This window comes from Marmota flaviventris, chromosome 12 (assembly GCF_047511675.1).
Source record: "Marmota flaviventris isolate mMarFla1 chromosome 12, mMarFla1.hap1, whole genome shotgun sequence".
Lineage (NCBI taxonomy): Eukaryota > Metazoa > Chordata > Mammalia > Rodentia > Sciuridae > Marmota > Marmota flaviventris.
The window spans coordinates 22,092,871-22,111,092 of NC_092509.1; the positions used below are offsets into that span (position 1 = coordinate 22,092,871).

At 45.5% G+C, this 18,222-nt stretch overlaps 1 protein-coding gene, 1 long non-coding RNA gene and 1 other non-coding gene across 3 annotated transcripts in view; 2 read left to right on the forward strand and 1 right to left on the reverse strand.

Annotated features, from left to right (window-relative positions):
* The first annotated feature begins 624 nt into the window (after positions 1 to 624).
* The window catches only part of Pfkfb3 (6-phosphofructo-2-kinase/fructose-2,6-biphosphatase 3), a 95,649-nt gene continuing 78,051 nt past the window's right edge, over positions 625 to 18,222 (forward strand). The window contains exon 1 of the mRNA XM_071599771.1: positions 625 to 725. Coding sequence (XP_071455872.1) covers positions 710 to 725 — 16 coding nt within the window. The 5' untranslated portion in view covers positions 625 to 709. The remainder of the gene's footprint in view (positions 726 to 18,222) is intronic.
* On the forward strand, positions 7,438 to 7,510 carry Trnat-cgu (transfer RNA threonine (anticodon CGU)). The gene has a single exon. It is a non-coding gene; the product is annotated as a tRNA-Thr (tRNA).
* LOC114100202 (uncharacterized) lies at positions 7,844 to 18,196 on the reverse strand. Its single transcript, XR_003584016.2, has 2 exons — positions 17,946 to 18,196; positions 7,844 to 8,578 (listed from the first exon to the last, which is right to left on the reverse strand). It is a non-coding gene; the product is annotated as an uncharacterized lncRNA (long non-coding RNA).

Consider the following 18,222-nt stretch of genomic DNA (forward strand, 5'->3'; position numbering starts at 1 on the left):
CCAGAGAGGGACTGTTTCAGGCTCTGGGGAAAGAGTAGTGACAAAAGAGAAAACAAAGATTCCCCTTCGAGGGTCTTACAAACAAGCAACTGTCGGGGTGGCAAGTGCCAGGGCAAGATGCAGAGCGCGGGGACAGTGCTAAACGGCAGAGGAAGGTTACCCATTAGAAACTAACGTCCTTTCTGGGCTGCTCCCGTCAGCCCTCTAATTTGAATACGAATTAACCAGCCATTTGAGTCCCCTGTGCCCGTCTTCTGGGCCCAAAGAACAGGAAGGTAACAATGGGATAGAATTCCCCAAGTCCCTTTCCAGGATGACCGCCCGAAGGAGACTATGAAAGTGCTGGTTTTCTTCCTGCGCAGGAGGGTGCCTTCCGTTTATGGCATCTGCAAAGACTGGCAGCAGCTCCAGGGCCCCAGCGATTCCGCCTCTGGGGTGTCGTTGGGTCAGGGCGGGACCCAGCGCCGCACCCCCGGCCTCACAGCGCAGCCCGCAGGCGTCCCGAGCGCACGGGTGACGCCTCCCGCGCTTCCTGCTTCGCCGCGGGGCCTCCTCCGCGCCGTGACGCGCCAGGCTTTGACCAAATATGTCCCTTTCTCCTCCCTCGTCTGCCCCATCACCCGCAAGCACCCCGAACCGCGAGTTGCCGTTTGGACGTAGGCTTGCCTGTGTGTCGCGGGCCAGCCCCGCGGGGAGCGCCCCCTGCGCGATGCCCTTCAGGAAAGGTAGGGTCCCCCCTGGAACACCCCGCGCTCTGCTCCGGGGACCTGCGCGGCGCCTGCGGGCAAAGGCGGGCTCGGGTCCCCGTCAGGTGCGGAAGCCCAGCTCTCTGGGACTACAGCCGTGCAGGGGCTGATGCTGAGATCCGCGCCGCCCTGTCCCCGCGGGTCCCACTTTGTCCCCTCGTTTCTGCACTGCCCCTCCAGCCATGCCTTGGCCCTTTCGCCCCCGCACTGTCCTCTTGGCCCCTCACTGTCCCCTCCGGCGACTCTGCGGCGACACCACGTGCCGGAGCAGGCGGCAGATAGCGCCGGGAGCGAGTCACGGCACTTTCAGCGAATCCTGGAATCCCGCTGCTTACAAGTCCTGAGATGCAGACGGAATAGAGGTCGGGAATTTTAGGGTACTCGCTGCGGACGGTCGATTCTGGTGGCTGGAGCTGTGCGGCTTAGTGCAGCTTAGAGCTGGGCTGCGGAGGGGAGGTGGCCGTTCGGGTGCAAAGCATATCTGTGCCAGTCCGGTCATTGCCCTTTCTTGCCTTCAGACCCGGGGAAATCTACCTACGCTCAGTGTCTTCCTTGGCAAAAGTGAGCGCAAGAAGAAGGACGGCTGTATAAGGACCGGGCGACAGGGCACAGAGAAGTAGACCAATGCCCCAGTGAGGTCAGCCTGGCAGCCGCAGGCAGTACTCATCTCGCTCTGTTTCTATGGGCGCTGTGTTCTGCCATGGCCCCTGCATCTGGACTCACTCCCTGTGGCCTTCTCTGCACCTGGTGCAAAGACTGCCAGAAAAGCCCAGAAATGTCTATAGGCTCCTGGCGAGGGTCGCCTGTGTATTTGGCCCCATTTTACAGGTAGGGCAATGGAGACCCAGTGACTCCCTCAGTCACAGCTTAGAGCTGGGCTGGAAAAGGTGTATCAGGGTGAAATTAAAAAAAAAAGAAGAAGAAACATGGTGTTAGGGTAAAAGAGAAAAGGAATACAACCACAGAGCCACCTTCAGGGCACAGCCCAGGGATAGATGTGGGGGGCAGCAGAAGTGCCAGAAGAGGGGGGCTCATTTCATATTCAAACTAGGTCTGTGTGACTCCTGCATTTTCTTTTTGTGTTGGGAGGAGCTTGGGCTCAGGTGACCCTTTGTCACTCAGGATCCAAGACTCTCCACTCTTCTGGGTACATTGCTGGTGGGAACTCAATGAGTTCTGGAACTGTGTCCTGTGGCTCTCTGATCCCTCCACCCAGCTTCTTTGTCTCTCATAATTTGGGTCAGTTGTCAGGTTAGTTAGTGCTTTGGTTGCTGGGAAGCTGTACTGGCCTTTGTCCCTTAAGCAGAGGGTACTACGGTACCATTGTAAGCTCCTGGCTGTGAACAGGGCTGACTTACAGTCCCTGGAGATAGAGAGTTAGGGGAGGTGGTGAGAAGGCAAAGTGCCGGTCAAAGAGCAGGGGTGGAGTTCTGTCCCATCCTCAGTCAGCTGGTACATTTAGGCCCACTGTGGCTGAACTCAGTGTCTCCGTTGTTCCATGTGTAAGGGGGCCAAGAGACAGCCTGGTCTCTTGGCTGTCCTGAGGCTCTCAGAGTCCCTGCCCTACCTCATTAACTGCAGTGTGAAGAATCACTTGCCAAGGAGTTCATCACTTCTCTTGCTAGCTTTGTGCTGGGGTTGCTGGTTGGCAAACTCCTAGAAGGCAAAGATATCTGTTCACTTGTCACAGGATTTAGGGGTTTGCCTTATGAAGATGTCACTTTATGACAGTACATCTTAGTGTATTATTATATTTCACAGGTCAGAACATGTGCAAACTGCCCCCTGAGTTAAGCTTTGCTTCTATTTGTTGTTTTACTGAAAAGGATTGCAGCATGGTGAGGAAAGGATCACCTTCCCTTCCATGGATGCTACTTCCTGAAGGTCCTGGCATGTGAGAAACAGTGTTTGCTTGGAATCAGTGCTATCTGAGTATTTCAGAAACTCTGGTGTGAGCCAATGCACAAATTCTGACAGGCTTTGAGTTGGAGGTAACGTTTCCCAGATTGATTGAGTGGTGAGCTCTTATTTAGCAAGTGGGAATTGCAGGGAACCAGGGTGTGGTACTCTTGGTGTCCTGATGCACTGTCCTCTGAAGCTGCCTGGAGGGGACAGAGCCCATTGTGAGAGGGAACACGACACCCTATCTCTGTGCTGTTCAGAAGATGGGGAGGTATCTGTGTACATACTCTTCTATGCTTTTTGAGTTTTGAGCCATCTGAATATATTAACTATTTAACATGTGATTTAAAAAAATAGGAAATGAAAAGACTTTGCTGCCCTCCTCCCAAAAATCAGCCAGATGGAGAAGGCTTCCTTAGTGGGACAGAAGCCCAGAAGGGATGGCTGCTAATCCCTTCTCTTGCAGCATTTCTGTGTCTTGACAAGCCTCAGACTTGGGATCAGCTTTGTCAGGGGCCTGGCAGAAAACACCAAGTAACGGGCAAGCTGAGAAGAGTTGAATGAAGGGCATATTACAAAGGACTGGGGAATGTATAGGGAGGCCCCAGGAATTACTGTAGAACCCAGAGCATTCTGCCACAGGTCTAAAATGTTGAGGGGCAGAACAGTTACTGAGGACAGCTGCCTGATGGGAGCCTTCTCAGAGAATGCAGGCAGCTTATAGGCCAAAAAGTAGGACTGGGAGAACTGACACCCATACCTTATCCTCTGCCCCTCTGATCTCATGGCATTGACAGTGAGAGGGCCAGAGCCTGATGGTGTTGCCCATACAGGTTAGCCTGCTGGGACATGGTCCATGCTGGATAGTGGAAAGTGGATCTGGTGGGACAACAGATAATCACTCAAAGATCTTAGGTCCTGGCAAGGCATGGTGGCACATACCTATAATCCTAGAGACTCTGGATGCTGAGGCAGAGATGAAGGCCAGCCTGAGCAACTTAGTGAGACCCTGTCTCAAAAAATTAAAAGGACTGGGGATGTAGCTCAATGTTTTAATCCCTTGTCCCAGGGAAAAAATAAAAAAATAATAATTATGTCCTGTGCCTTGCCTTTGGAACAAATCCAATGAAATCTACTGAATTTCATTAGAGCAAAGTTGAATGAGTGTATCCTATCTCATTCATTTATTTATTCATTCATTCATTCTTTTTTTTCCCACTGGGGATTAAACCTAGGGGTTCTTTATAATAAAGTAATTAACCAGCCCTTTTTAAAAGATATTTTTAATTTTGAGACAGTGTCTTGCTAAATTGCTTAGGGTCTTGCTAAGTTGCTGAAATTGGTCTAAATTTGCAGTACTCCTGCCTCAGCCCCCCAAGCTGCTGGGATTACAGATATGTGCCATTGTGCCCAGCTCTCATTCCTCCACTCTCTAGATTGAGCACTTACTATGTGCCAGCATGGGCCAGACACTGGGTGAACACAGAAATATGGGGTCCCTACCTTGGAGTTCATCTCTTATGTTCCCCGACAAGTGCCAGGAAGAGTTATTCAGAACACAGAAGTTCTGAGTAAAAAAGGTCCCAGCTAAGGGGACTGGACTCTGGATTGAGAGGGATGTGGCCCTGGTCAACCTCACTGGACTGTTGCAGACTGTGGTTCTGGTGGCTGGAACTGAGCCAGAGGGACTTAAACCTGGTATTCTACTTTTCCAACATGGACCAAATTGCTGTGGTACATGCTAGGTAGAAACCGTATATTTGGAGCAGAATAAATGGCAGCAGCTGGAATTGAGCCATGTTGCCCTTGCTCATTTAAGGCTCAAGCAGCAGCTATGGAGGAAAGATGACAGGACACAGTGTTCAGTGCTCACTTCTCTTACTGGCTGGTCTCCAGGGTGACCTGGGCTGCAGCTGGAGGGAAGGGTGCCTCCCTGGCTGAGCTGACTGGGAGAAGTGGGTCTCTAGAAGTTGATTCAATTGGTTTGAATACCAAGAAGTTCATGTCCTGACATGAAATATGAAAGAGATTCGAGAGTTCAAAAAGGAGCAGGAAGCATATCAGCTAGACCTAGAAGGAAAGCCATAAATGTCATGATTCAGTCTGGGAGGCTGTGAGGGAGGCTGAGGCACTTTGTCCTCTGTGAGAATTTTGCCCCTTAAAAAATGAATCCAGTGGATAGGTAAGGCTCAGCCTGGGGACAGGGGTCTTGAGGTCTTTCTCAGGTCTAGAGTTCTATAAAAATGTCTTTGGACAATGATTTTCCAAGTTTTCTTGTATGTCCTCACTGTCAGAAGGAAAACATAGAATAATAGCTGAATGTTCTAATATTGTTCTAATAATAATAAGAAATAAAACTAAACTTAGGTGAGTGCTGGGAACAATGCAAAGTACTTTATGTGTTTCCATTTACCCACCCACCCAGCAACCCTCAAAAGTTCCTAGTATTATTGCTTCCATTTGAATGGTAAAAGGAGACAGAGAGACATTAAGTAACTTGCTGAGGTCCCTCAGCAAAATCATGTGATAAAAAGAGGTGGGGCTTAGACCTCTTATTTTGCCTTTTCAACAAGGATCACACTGCTATGACACAACACAACATGACATGACATGTGATATCAGGCAGAAATCATTTACAAGAAGTCCGCCAATAACAGTCACTTTTTACATTAGGGACAAGCAGAGAGACATTCAGACACCTCAGTCTTCTGGATCAGTGGGAAGTGCATGCAGATGGAAGCAGACAGAAACAGCCCCATGTTCTGCTTCTTCCCTGGCAGGATGAGAGGGTCCCCAGGCACTGCTGTCATAGGTGCTAAACTCATAAACCCAGTTGGGATATTGTGGAGAATGAGCCATCCGAATGTCAAGGCCATGGCTACACGATGCATGCAATACACCCTTTGACCACAGAGGTTCCATGGTTGCCAAGGTAGCATGAGGGACAATAAGGTTACAGTGTCATCTCCAGGGATGTAGCATTTCTGGAATTTTCGAAGGCCAGATGCTTGCAACAGGAGCTCAATGAAAGCTATGCCAACATTTTTGGACCCCAAAGTAGGACTGTCTTTTTTGTTTCCTCACTGGTACAAAGAGCAGATCCTGAAAAGACATCCTTGAGGAGGGAGCCAGGCCAGTCGCTGATTGTCTCACCCCTTTCCTGGGCCCTCTGCAGTGCCAGCTACTGTCCTCCACTCTTTTCCTTAGTAGGGTATGTTCTGGGGACTCTTTATTCTCTCTTGGTGTCTAGGAACCTGCTGGCCATGAACTGGGCTCCTTGGCAATTTCAGAGACTTTCTGTAACACCAACTTTGACATGCTCCCCTGGGAAAGGGTACCAAGGAATGATATCAGCTTTGGGAGGGCACCTGACTACCCAATTTAGCCAGGTCCTTTTCAGATCAGGGCCTTCTGTCTCTAGGTTTCCTTTCTGCTGCTTATCATCTGAATTCCCTGAAGACAATGTCTTTCCAGGACTTTAATTATTTAGCTGTGCCCACCTAACATTTCCTCATCACTGTGAAGTGTTCAGGTAGGTTCCTCAGTGTCTAACAGTGTCTAATACCTCCACTGTGTGTGCTGGCTCACCTGTTACTTCCCTCCTCAGACCCAGCCCACCTTCCCAAGTGCCTACCATATTTCACGCTGTATTACATGCACATAAAATCCATGCACATACACATGTGCACACTTTTAAAAATATATTTATTTTTTAGTTGTAGGTGGACACAATATTTTTTTTATATTTGTATATGGTGGTAAGGATCGATGCATGATAGGCAAGCACTTTACCACTGAGACACAACTACAGCCCACATGTGCATACTTCCGACTATTCCTGAAGACCCTTCCTAAGTCCACATCTTTTCTGACACCTTTTCTGTTTACTCTAAGCATATGGCAGCTCTTGCAAGTATATCCTATTCCATAACCAGAATTTAACATTCATTTGTTCTCAAAATGCTTCCTGCATCCAGTTTTGTAAGCTATTTGAGTTGGGGTCCCTACCTCATATGGGCCAGGTGGTAGTAGTGAGTGCTTCCTAAACTCTATACTATGTTAATCTTGATTAATCCATCAACAACTCCATTTTCTTTTGGAATGGGTAGCTGCAGAGCCAAGTTAGGATCCTTAGAAGCCCTAAATACTGTGTCATGTCCCCAAATGTAATTTAAAACAAAGACAATGTCAATAAAAGGAGATGTCAAGTTCTAAACGACATCACTATTTGGTGCCACCAGCATGAGCATGGTCAGCATGCTGGTTAATTCAGACTTGGGAGGGCTCCTTCAGGTAGGTTTCTTGTAGAGAGCTAAAAATACAAGCTGCTCATGTAGTCCTCAGGAACTGCAGATGTCTGAAATTCCCAGGAACTGCAGATGTCTTTACATTCCTTTCACCCCTGCAGTGAACTGTCTCTCCCTTAATTTCCTAGGCCAATGGAAATTCCCTGGGTAAGGCCGCCTCTTCATCTGTGATCTAGTACCCAGCATATAGACACTAGTGGTCTTCGTGTTGTCTCAGTATCTGTTGTTAATTCCCCTTGGGGTTGGAAGGCTTATCACTGTGTTACCCATCTTTCCCATCTGAATGTATGTAGACGAAACTGGAAATAAATACAGGGGAGATAAGCTACAAGTCAACTCAAGAAGGGCAGGGGGTGCTGGGGCTGGGGTTCAGCAGTAGAGCACTTGCCTGGCATGAGTGAGGCACTGGGTTCGATTCTCAGCACCACATGTAAATAAATAAAATAAAAGTCTATCAATAACTAAAAAACGGGGGGGTGGATGGGGATGTAGCTCAGTTGGTAGAGTGCTTGCCTCGTATGCACAAGGCCCTGGGTTCAATCCCCAGCACCACCAAAAAAAAAAAAAAAAAAAATAGAAGGGCAGGGGACCATAGAGGTGGTGCCAGCTACTTGGGAAGCTGAGGCAGGAGGATCAAAAGTTCAAGGCCAACCTTAGCAACTTAGAGAGATCCTGTCTCAAAATAAAAATTAAAAAGGGACTGGGAGTATAGCTCATTGGTACAGCATCCCTCAGTTCAATCCCTAGTATTGGGAAGAAAGGAGGAGGAGGAGGAAAGAAGAAGAGAGGGCACAGGCAATGGGGTGAGGTCATGCCTGTTCCTCAACACCAGCCCTTGTTTGCTCTTCTGCAGGAGTTGTGTTCTGAGGGAATGAAAGAGCCTTAGAGTTTGTTTGTTTGTTTTTAATTTCATCTGCCCAGCATAAGGAAGGGCTCCTGGGTGACCAAATGTAGAAGCCACTCACTCATTCCACAGGCCCATGGTCATGTTTGCAGATCAGTCAGTTTACAAGTGCATTAATCATCTGCCCTTGTGGGACAGTCCTGGAAGCTGCTCAGGCAGGTCAGCACAGGCGGTGGAAGCTGTGATGCGCCATGAGAGGCTGGCTGAAGCACTGGGGCAGTGTCAGGAATGTATACAAAGGTGCCATGGTATCAGGGAGCAAACAGTGGCTTGGGAGCCAGAAAACCAGGTTCATCAGCATCGAGTGTCAGTTGGGTGATCTCAAGAAAGCCACCAAGGTCACTGGCCTCTGTTTACCCATCTATAAAAAAAGGAGGTGAGCTAAGATTCCCTTCAGCTCTGACTCTGACTTGGATGTTCCCTAGTTGTTTGGATGCTTGTTAAATACACCAAGTGTCCATCCTCCCAACTTCGTGGCTAGACTGCAGGAGACAAAAGGAATTCCATTTGCACCTGTCCTCCAAAGTCTTTGTCCTGGGCACCTTGGCCTGGTATCTGTTGGCATCTCCCGTGAAAGGTTAAGTTCTCAGGCAAGTGGCAGAAAAAGAGGTCATGACTGCTTTGGATTCCATGTTCTTGTCTGGCTTTGACTTGAGCACTGAAATTTACATGAAAAGGGCATCTGTTTGGTCAGCTTTTCATGGCTATAAACAAAAGACCTGGCAAAAACAACACAGAGAAGGAAAAGTTTATTTCAGTTCCCGGTTTACAGATTCAGCCCATGATTTGCTGGTAGCTCTGGCTCGAGGTTGGGCAGAACATCATGGCGGAAGGATGTGGCAGAGGGAAGCAGTTCAGGATATGGCAACCAGGAAGCAGAGAGAGAGTCCTGCTCACCAGGGTCAAAATATAAACCCCTGAGTCATACCGCTGGTAACCTACTTCCTCCAGGCACACTGTGGCTGTCTATAGTTACAACCCAGTGAATCCATATCAGTAGGTTAATCCACTAATGAGTTTTCACCTCATAACTAATCATCGCACTGCTGAAAATTCTCACATTGTCTCCTCACATGGAAGCTTTTGGGGGATACCTCATATCTAAACCATAACAATGTCCTTGCTGTGACCTGAGCACATTATCCATGTCTCTCTTACTAAGCCTTGTGGAACTGACTTTTTTTTGTCAGGCCATCCCAAACATAAATCTATGGTTCTTCAAATGACTTCACTGCAAAGCATCTTTTTTTTGCCTTCAGTTCTGGGGATTGAATCCAGGGGCACTCTACCATTGAGCTACACCCCCGGGTTGTTTTTTTTTGAGACAGAGTCTAGTTAAGTTGCCTAGGCTGGCTTAGTACTTTGAACTTTTAATCTTCTGGCCTCAGCCTCCCAAGTTGCTGGGATTACAGGCCTCACCACTGTGCTTAGCAACAAAGCATCCTTTGATAGACTCACAGAGTCTAAAGTCATCTAGAAGCATGTCCCACTTGCCTTCCTTCAGGAGGGGATGACCGTGCACTTTTACAAATGGCTGGAGGAAGAGATTTAATTACTTTTGAAAGTTGGAAGCCTTAGTGTTTTCTTTACATGCTTAATTTGCAGGTAAATTGGAAAATGCAGAAAATGAAGATGAACACAAAAATTGCTCATCTTTTATGACCTGCAGAGGAATAATCCCAAAATTTCCTGCTGGATGATTAAGACAGTGGAGGGGAACAACACTGAGGAGGGCAATGGAGGATCAGCCTCAATCTGTTGACTGTCCCTCTTCCTGTTTCCCCCAAACCTGTGTATGGCTCCTGACTGTCTTGAGTGCAGGGTCTGAGCATGGCAGCCAGCTCCAGTCCAGAAACTGGTGGAGGAAGCCAAGGGATGTATGAAGAACAGAAGGGTCAGGGGGTTGTCCTGCTGCTCCTGGAGCGGCCTCTCCAGATGTTCTCCCAAAGGCATTCTGATGTGACTGCTCTGCAAATACTTCTCTGGCCTGAGGGTTAACTAACTTTGTCAGAAAGGAGAGCCCCTCTAGCCCTGTCCTTGGCCAGATGGATAATAAGTGGATTTCCAGAGGCACCAGGACCCTTGTTTTGGCTCTGTTCCCTCACATGCCTGCAGGCTGAGGTGCTACTGGTGCTTTTTCTTTTCTTTTTTCCTCGCAGTACTGGGAATTGGACCTAGGGGTGCTCTACCACTGAGCTACTCCCCAGCCTTATGATTTATTTTGAAAGAGGGTATCACTAAGTTGCCCAGGCTGGCCTTGAACTTGCAATTCTTCTGCCTCAGACTGTGTACAAGGTGAGAGTACCGGCTTTAACCTGATTACTGGCTCTGCTGGTATGAATTCTGCTCTCTCCCAAGATACTGGTTTGGTGCTTTGACTGTCTGCTTAAGATGTTGACCCTGGTGATGGGATCCTGGAAGCTCTCCCCTTGATGATACACAAGCCATCCTAGAGGCTTGTCCAGTTAAAGGGGTAGAGAAAAAGTCTAATCAGTCAGGGGGTGGTAAACAGGAAGTTGAGTAGGTACCTCAAAGGAAGTATGGACTTTGAAACAGGAAGAGAAAAAGAAGATCTGGCCTGGGCACGAGATGACAGAGTTTAGAGAAAGGTTTGCCCTGTGACTGACAATGTGGCCAGATGCTGGCTTAGATCCATGGGTGCCAGACTCCTGAGGCTCTTGTTCTGTCTGTACATTGTAATCAACTGGAAAGCTTTTAAGGGAGTTCAGTGCCCCAGAAATTCTGATTAATAGTTGGATTGATGCTTGGACAAAAAAGTTTCATGAAATAATACTTAGACTATATAATACACTCTGACATTTTCTAGTTTATTTAATTTCATTGAAAAAGAGGCTGCTTCTATTCCAATAAATTGACTTCAAGAATGCTAATGGACTATAACCCACCATCTGAAGCTACTCTTCTGTGTGTGCTAATTCTGCAGAGGCTGGGAGCTATAACCTCCCTCCTCGGGCTCCCCTGCACCTAGGGCTCTGTGTGATTTAGGTCTGTGGCAAGTTCTGGAAGGTCCAAGGGAGATAGAAGCCCTGCCAGAGAGCTTTGCTGGCCAGCACTGCTGTGGAGGCATCTGACCCTCCTGGAAGCTTTTTTTGTTTTTATTAGTTGCTCAAGACAATACAATGATTTTGACATATCATACATTTGATTCAAATAGGGTATGAATTCTCATTTTTCCACATGTACAAATTGCAGGATCACATTGGTTATACATCCATGTATATACATACAGCAATACTAGTGTCAGTTGTATTCTGCTGCCCTCCCTATCCCCCCTCCCCTCCCCTCCCATCACTATTCTCTATCCATTCTACTGTGACATTTATCTCTCTCTCTTTTTCTTCCTTCCCCCTCACACCATCGTATATGTATTTTGTGAATCCATGAGGGTCTCCTTCCATCTTCCATGCAATTCCCCTTCTCCCTCCCTTTCCGTCCCACCTCTTTTCCTTGTTTCGTGGTAATCTTCTTCTCATGCTTTTCCTTCCTACTCTGTTTTGAGTCACCTCCCTTATATCAGAGAAGACATTCTGCATTTGCTTTTTAGGGATTGGGTAACTTCGCTTAGCATAATCTGTTCTAGTGCCATCCATTTCCCTGCAAATGCCATGATTTTGTTATTTTTTAGTGCTGAGTAATATTCCATTGTGTATAAATGCCACATTTTTTAAATCCATTCATCTGTTGAAGCTAGGAGCTAGGAATCAAACCAGAGACTCTGCATCTAACAGAAGAAAAAGTTGGCCCTAATCTCCATCTCGTGGGGTCCAAATTCCTTAATAGGACACCTGTAGCACAAGAGTTAAAATCAAGAATCAACAAATGGGACATATTCAAGCTAAAAAGTTTTTTTCTCAGCAAGAGAAATAATAAGTGAGGTAAATAGGGAGCCTACATCCTGGGAACAAATTTTTACCCCTCACACTTCAGATAGAGTGCTAATCTCCACAGTATACAAAAAGAACTCAAAAATTAAACAACAACAACAACAACAAAAAACAAATAACCCAATCAACAAATGGGCCAAAGATCTAAACAGACACTTCACAGAGGAGGATATATAATCAATCAACAAGTACACAAAAAAAATGCTCACCATCTCTAGCAATCAGAGAAATGCAAATTAAAACCACTCTAAGATACCATCTCACTCCAGTAAGAATGGCAGCCATTATGAAGTCAAACAATAACAAGTGCTGGTGAGGATGTGGGGAAAAAGGTACACTTGTACATTGCCGGTGGGACTGCAAATTGGTGCAGCCAATTTGGAGGGCAGTATGGAGATTCCTTGGAAAGCTGGGAGTGGAACCACCATTTGACCCAGCTATTCCCCTTCTCGGACTATACCCAAAAGACCTAAAAAGAGCATACTACAGGGAGACAGCTACATCAATGTTCATAGCAGCACAATTCACAATAGCTAGACTGTGAAAGCAACCCAGATGCCTTCCTGGAAGCTTTCTGAACCAGGCTGTCACGGGAGGGAGCCCTGGATCTGGGTAAAGTGGGAGTAGGTACCATAATAATCAGCTGTTTGCAAGGGCCAAATTTCCTTAGGATATTTACAAAAAAGAATTTTGTGAACACACTAAGAAAAGGAAGGTTATAGATAAGTAGCTGAGAAAATTTGGTAGAAAAAGTAAGAAACACAACAGGAAGCCACTCTGCTTCTCTTTCCTGCTAGTGCCTACCCTAGTTAGTGATGAGACTGAAATCACTTCCCTAAGTTCTGCAATCACTTGGCAAATACTGCTATGAATTGGGTGTTTCCCAAAGTCCCATATTTTGAAGGTTTAGTCCCCAGCTCGTGGTATTATTGAGAGGTAGTGGGGCCTCGGAGTGAGTTAAGTCACTGGTGTGCCCTTGAAGGGGTATCGGGACCCCAGCCCCTTCCTCTTCTTATCTTTGCTTCCTGGCTGCCATGAAGTGAACAGTTCCTTCCCCTACATGTTCCACCATGATGTATTATGCTGCCACAGTCCAAGAGCCACAAAGCCAACTGACAATGGGCTGAAATCTCTGAAACCATCAGTCAAAAATAACCCCCCCCCCCTTTTTTTGGTGTTACAGGGGATTGAACCTGTAGGATCTCTATCACCGAGCCACACCCCCAGCCCTTTTTATTTTATTTTTTTGCAGTGCTAGAAATTAATCCCAGGGCCTCATGCAGGGTAGGCAGATGCTTTACCAATGAGCTGTGTCCAAAGCCCTTTATTTTGAGACAGGGTCTTGCTAACTGCCCAGGCTGGCAACTGCCTCAACCTCCCAAATTGCTGGGATTATTGGCATGCACCACCAGGCCTAGCTAACCTTTCCTCTTTATAAGCTGAGTATTTTTCACAGCAACAGAAAGTTGACTAATACACCTACTAATGGCAAGTAATCCAGGCCTGGGTGTAAGTGTTGAGGACATAGAAGTGAATAAAACAGATAAACTCCCTGGATGACCAATAGTAAACAGACAAGCAAGTAAATGCAGTGTGTCCAAGTGCTGGAAAAGAAATAGCAGCAAGGAGGCGGGAGAGGGAGAAGGAGCATGGGGGTGGGAGGGCTGCTATTGTGAGTAGGATGATCGCTGCCAGGTGGCAAATAGGCAGAGACTGAAGGGAGGAAGTGGACAGTGTCCCAGTAGGGAAGCGTGAGGCAAAGGCCTGTGGCTGAAGCAGGCAGACTGAGCACTGGAGGTATCTGTGCAGCAGCAGCACAGTGTGTGTGGGAGCTGGGTGGATGAGGGCTCAGGGAGGTAGTGGGCAGGTCATTTAGGTCCTCATCTGCTATGGTAAGGCCTTTGCTTCTTACCCAGAGGGCAGTGCAAAGCCCTTGGAGGGCTGTAGTGGAGATATAACATGAACTAACTTGATGCTGTAAAACATTACGTTCATGGTTATTCTCCTGAGCACAGATTGTAGGGTGATGGCAGTGAAGCAGGGAGTCGCTAGGCATCATGCAGATGAACAGTGATGGTGGCTTTGATCAGAGATGACAGTATCTATGGGAAGAATTAGATGTGGGATGAGAGGGAGTGCATCAATATGAATTTTAAAGATGCTGAGAACACTAGTTTCTTTCTAAACAGCTGCACAAGAATTGAGGTGGCATACTGCAGAGCAGAGAGACCCCTTGGCTATAAGGGCAGCAGCCACTTCCTCCATCCATCTTTGGTGGATGCCTTGAAGAGCCTGTATGAGGTCACTGTGATTTCCCTGAGCACCAGTTCAGGGTCAGTGCATAGTTCAAAAGTACTGGACTCAGCAAACAGTCTTCCAGAAAGATCCACTATGCTGTGGGACAATTACCAGACAGACTTCATTTTAAGTAGAAAGTGTCCCCTAGGCTGGGTCCTAGCAGTGTACAGTGGTGCCTCAAGTGGTGGAAAAAAGGTGGGTGGGGAGGGAGGGAGGGAGGGAGGGAGGGAGAGAGAGAGAGAGAGAGAGAAGAAACTAGTTTTCAAATTCAGGGCTGATGATCACTGCTACACATAAGAACCTAGGAAAGTTCCTGTGTAGTTTATTTATAGGCACTGAGTACGATATCATCCAATGTGGGAGGAAAGCATTTACTAGGTTTCCCAGATTCCCATATTTCTGTGTACTGACAATTAAATTTCTGTTCTTTCCTCCATTTCTATAAACTGTGAAGGGCTACATTGAGGTAAAGGGTAAAACCCCCCTCAGGAAGGCTTCCTGAGTCAACTCAGCCCAGCCTGGAGCTGACTAAGCCTCCAAACTGAGTGACCAGTTTATTCTGGTTTCCAGGACTCACCATATTTTAGCACCAAAAGTCATAAGTTCTAGAGACCCTTTTTTTCTCAGGCAAACCAGGGCAGTTGATCACTTTGACCTCCAGCTAACCCTGTGCCACAGACTTGGTGACAGCCAGATGTCCTGTCTTAAGAGAATCAGTTAAAAACCTCATTCATCCCTCATTGTTATACAAAATTACATATAAGAGGATGTAAGGGGAAAGGGAAAAATAAAAACAAGGGAGAGAAATGAATTACAGTAGATGGGGTAGAGAGAGAAGATGGGAGGGGAGGGGAGGGGGGATAGTAGAGGATAGGAAAGGTAGCAGAATACAACAGTCACTAGTATGGCAATATGTAAAAACGTGGATGTGTAACCGATGTGATTATGCAATCTGTGTACGGGGTAAAAATGGGAGTTCATAACCCACTTGAATCAAATGTATGAAATATGATATGTCAAGAGCTTTGTAATGTTTTGAACAACCAATAAAAAAAATAAAATAAAAACCTCATTGATGATTGAAAAATAAAAAAGAAAAAAACCCAAGTTAATTTTATGGCTGTGGACTACCAACCTGAAATTATGGAAGATATTTTCCTAATCAATTTTGCTAGACGGGATTTATTAGAAAAATCAAAACAAGAATTTTTATCATCAACTTATTGCTTCATAACAACAGCAAAGTAATCTCAATCTGTTTTCTTTGTGAAAAATTTAGACTCGAATGTCATCCCTTTATAATAAAAATGAGTCAGCATGCACTCTCTCAGACATCAAATCTGCTATTGTCACATCATTTCCTGTGGCCTAGATATAAATGGAGAATGATAAAGGGAATTTACTTCAAGCTGAAATCATGTTTTGTTTAAATCCTGGATTATATATAAAAGCTTTTTCATGGAAAGCATTTGAATGAAGTGAAAAGGTTATACTGTCACTACTGCTTTACAGGAAATAGATGTCTTAACTGTATAAATTTTAAAAAATCCATTTTGGAATGAACACCAATAAGTAGCATACACGTAACAGTAAATCCTAATCCATGTTACAGAAGAGCCAACTCTACTTAGCAATGAGACAGTCCTTTTTCTCTACGAGGCTGTGTACTTTCTCTGTTTTTATAACAACTAATGAGTGACTGTTAATGCCTTTTGAAAACTAGGCAGTGAAAAGTAAAAAATTTGAATGTCATAACATTTGAGTTTAATAAATAATAAGGAAATTTAACCTCTTTAGTGATAGGAAGATGAAGATCAAGACTACAATGAGAGACACATTTGTCCCCTATTTGGCTGGCAGAAATGAAAAGGTGAGATAATTTCACATGCTGGAGAAAATGTGGGTTAAAAAGGTCCCTTATAAATTGTTAGTGGGAGTGGAAGTTGAGTACCTTGGAGATAGTTTGGTATTATCTTATAAAATTGAAATTCACATATCCTAAAATCAGCAATACCATTTGTAGGTGTAGGTGTGTTACTGAGAGAAGCAGATGTTAGATGTGATGTTCATAATAAAATAATAAAAAACACCTTGACAGGAGGATAAATAATTCTTGGTATGTTAACACAAGGGACATTTGTTTATATTTATTTTGTAGTACTAGGAATTTAACTCAAGGATGCTCTACCATTCAACTATACCCTCAGCCCTTTTTTTATTTTTGAAATAGGGTCTCACTAAATTTTGGAGGCTAGCCTCAAACATGCCATCCTCTTGCCTCACCCTCCCAAGTAGCTGGGATTACAGGTGTGCACCACCATGGCCTTTATTATTTTTTGCAGTACTGGCAAATTGAACCCACGGGCGCTCTGCAACTGAGCTACATCCCCAGCCCCTCTCCCCCCTTTTAAATTTTTTTTAATATTTAATATTTTTAATATTTATTTTTTAGTTGTAGTTGTACACAATATCTTTATTTTATTTATTTATTTATTTTTATGTGGTGCTGAGACTTGAACCCAGGGCCTCATACATAGTAATGAGCACTCTACTGCTGAGCCACAATCCCAGACCCTCTTTTATTTTTTATTTTGAGACAGGGTCTTGCTGAATTGTCCAGGCTGCCTCAAACTTGTGATCAATCCTCTTGCCTCATTCTCCTGAATACATGGGATTACACGCATGTGCCACTGCACTTGGCTTGCACCAGCATTTTAAAAAAGGAAAAGCCACCCAATCCAGGAGACATGCCTTTAAGGAGATGGAAAATATTTTAATGCCAGTAGTTGGCATTCTAATGTAAAGAAGAGCTTTCCTCCCCATCAACATTTTGACATGTTAATTTTGTTATTTATAATAGTAGTTATATTATCAGCATGGACTCAAGGATTTTAAAAATTATTGTTCCATGTGTTACAATTTATTTGGGACATTATTCCTTTTGATGCTCAAATTGTTCCAAATTTGGCAGGGAGCTTCTTCGAGCTGGCTGTCGTGCTCTTTTGGAACATCCTCATCATTTTTTGAGATCCCCTTTATTTATTTATTTATTTTTTTGCGGTACTTGGGATGGAATACTAGGGTGCTCTATGACTGAGCTATATCTCCAGCCCTTTTTAATTTTTGTTTTGAGAAAGGGTCTTACTAAGTTAACAGAGCTGACCTAGAACTTGTGATCCTCCTGACTCAGCCTCCAGAGTCTCTAGGATTACAAGGCATGCCCACCATGCCTGGCATTAAGCTCTTTAATTCCTGGTGCAATCAGATGTTGCAGGCTTGACTTGCACTTCCCAGTCTCAGCCGTGGGATCAGCCACTCCTCAAAGAATCTGCTTGCTTTTAGTGGAAAATGAAACTTAGAAGCCAGGATCTGGGCTTTCTTGTTTCTGGAATATCTTTGCAGAGGTAGAAAACATATTTTTAAAAAACATAAATTCACTTATTAGAACAGATAAATAAATCTTGACAAAGTAAAATAGTGTTAAATTCATACTGATCTCTTATTCTAGTTCTCTCCTTTCCCCCATTTCATAACTGTATTTCCATTTTTTTTTTATGTTTTCCCTCGGAATATTGTTTTCATCTTGGATCTCCTTTGCTGCTGGCTGTATTCATTAGAAAAATAACATTCCTCAGGATAATAGCTGACCCCCACCCCAATGAAGGATGGCACTGCGTAGAGAGAGATCACACATTCAGTGCGTTCTTCCTGGGACTTTATAAAATATGCAGACAGGAGAGTCTGGAAGTATTACTAGCAATATTTTATGCTCTTTCAATTATGGCATAATAGGCGTATATAACTTTGATAACAAAAAGGATACTTCAAGGCAAAATAAAAAAGAGAAGCCTTCACAGATTGAATGTCAACCCTTAGGGCCTACCTATACTCCTGCTGGAAGTCGGGCATCGCTGGGAGGGAGATAAAGAAGTAAAGGAGCCGACCAAGGACCAAGAGATGGGGAGAGCGCGGGACGCTCCGGCGGGAGGTCAGGACGCCACCTGTTCAGGGAACCTCCCCCATGCTATGGGGATCCTGAGGCGCCCCCACCAAAGTCTCCCGCGATGAAGTCAGGGGGCCTCACTCTGCTGCACTGCAAAGCAACCCTTCCGAGGTCAGCCGAGGACTCGCGGCGGCGGTGCCGCCGGCGGCAGGAAGGG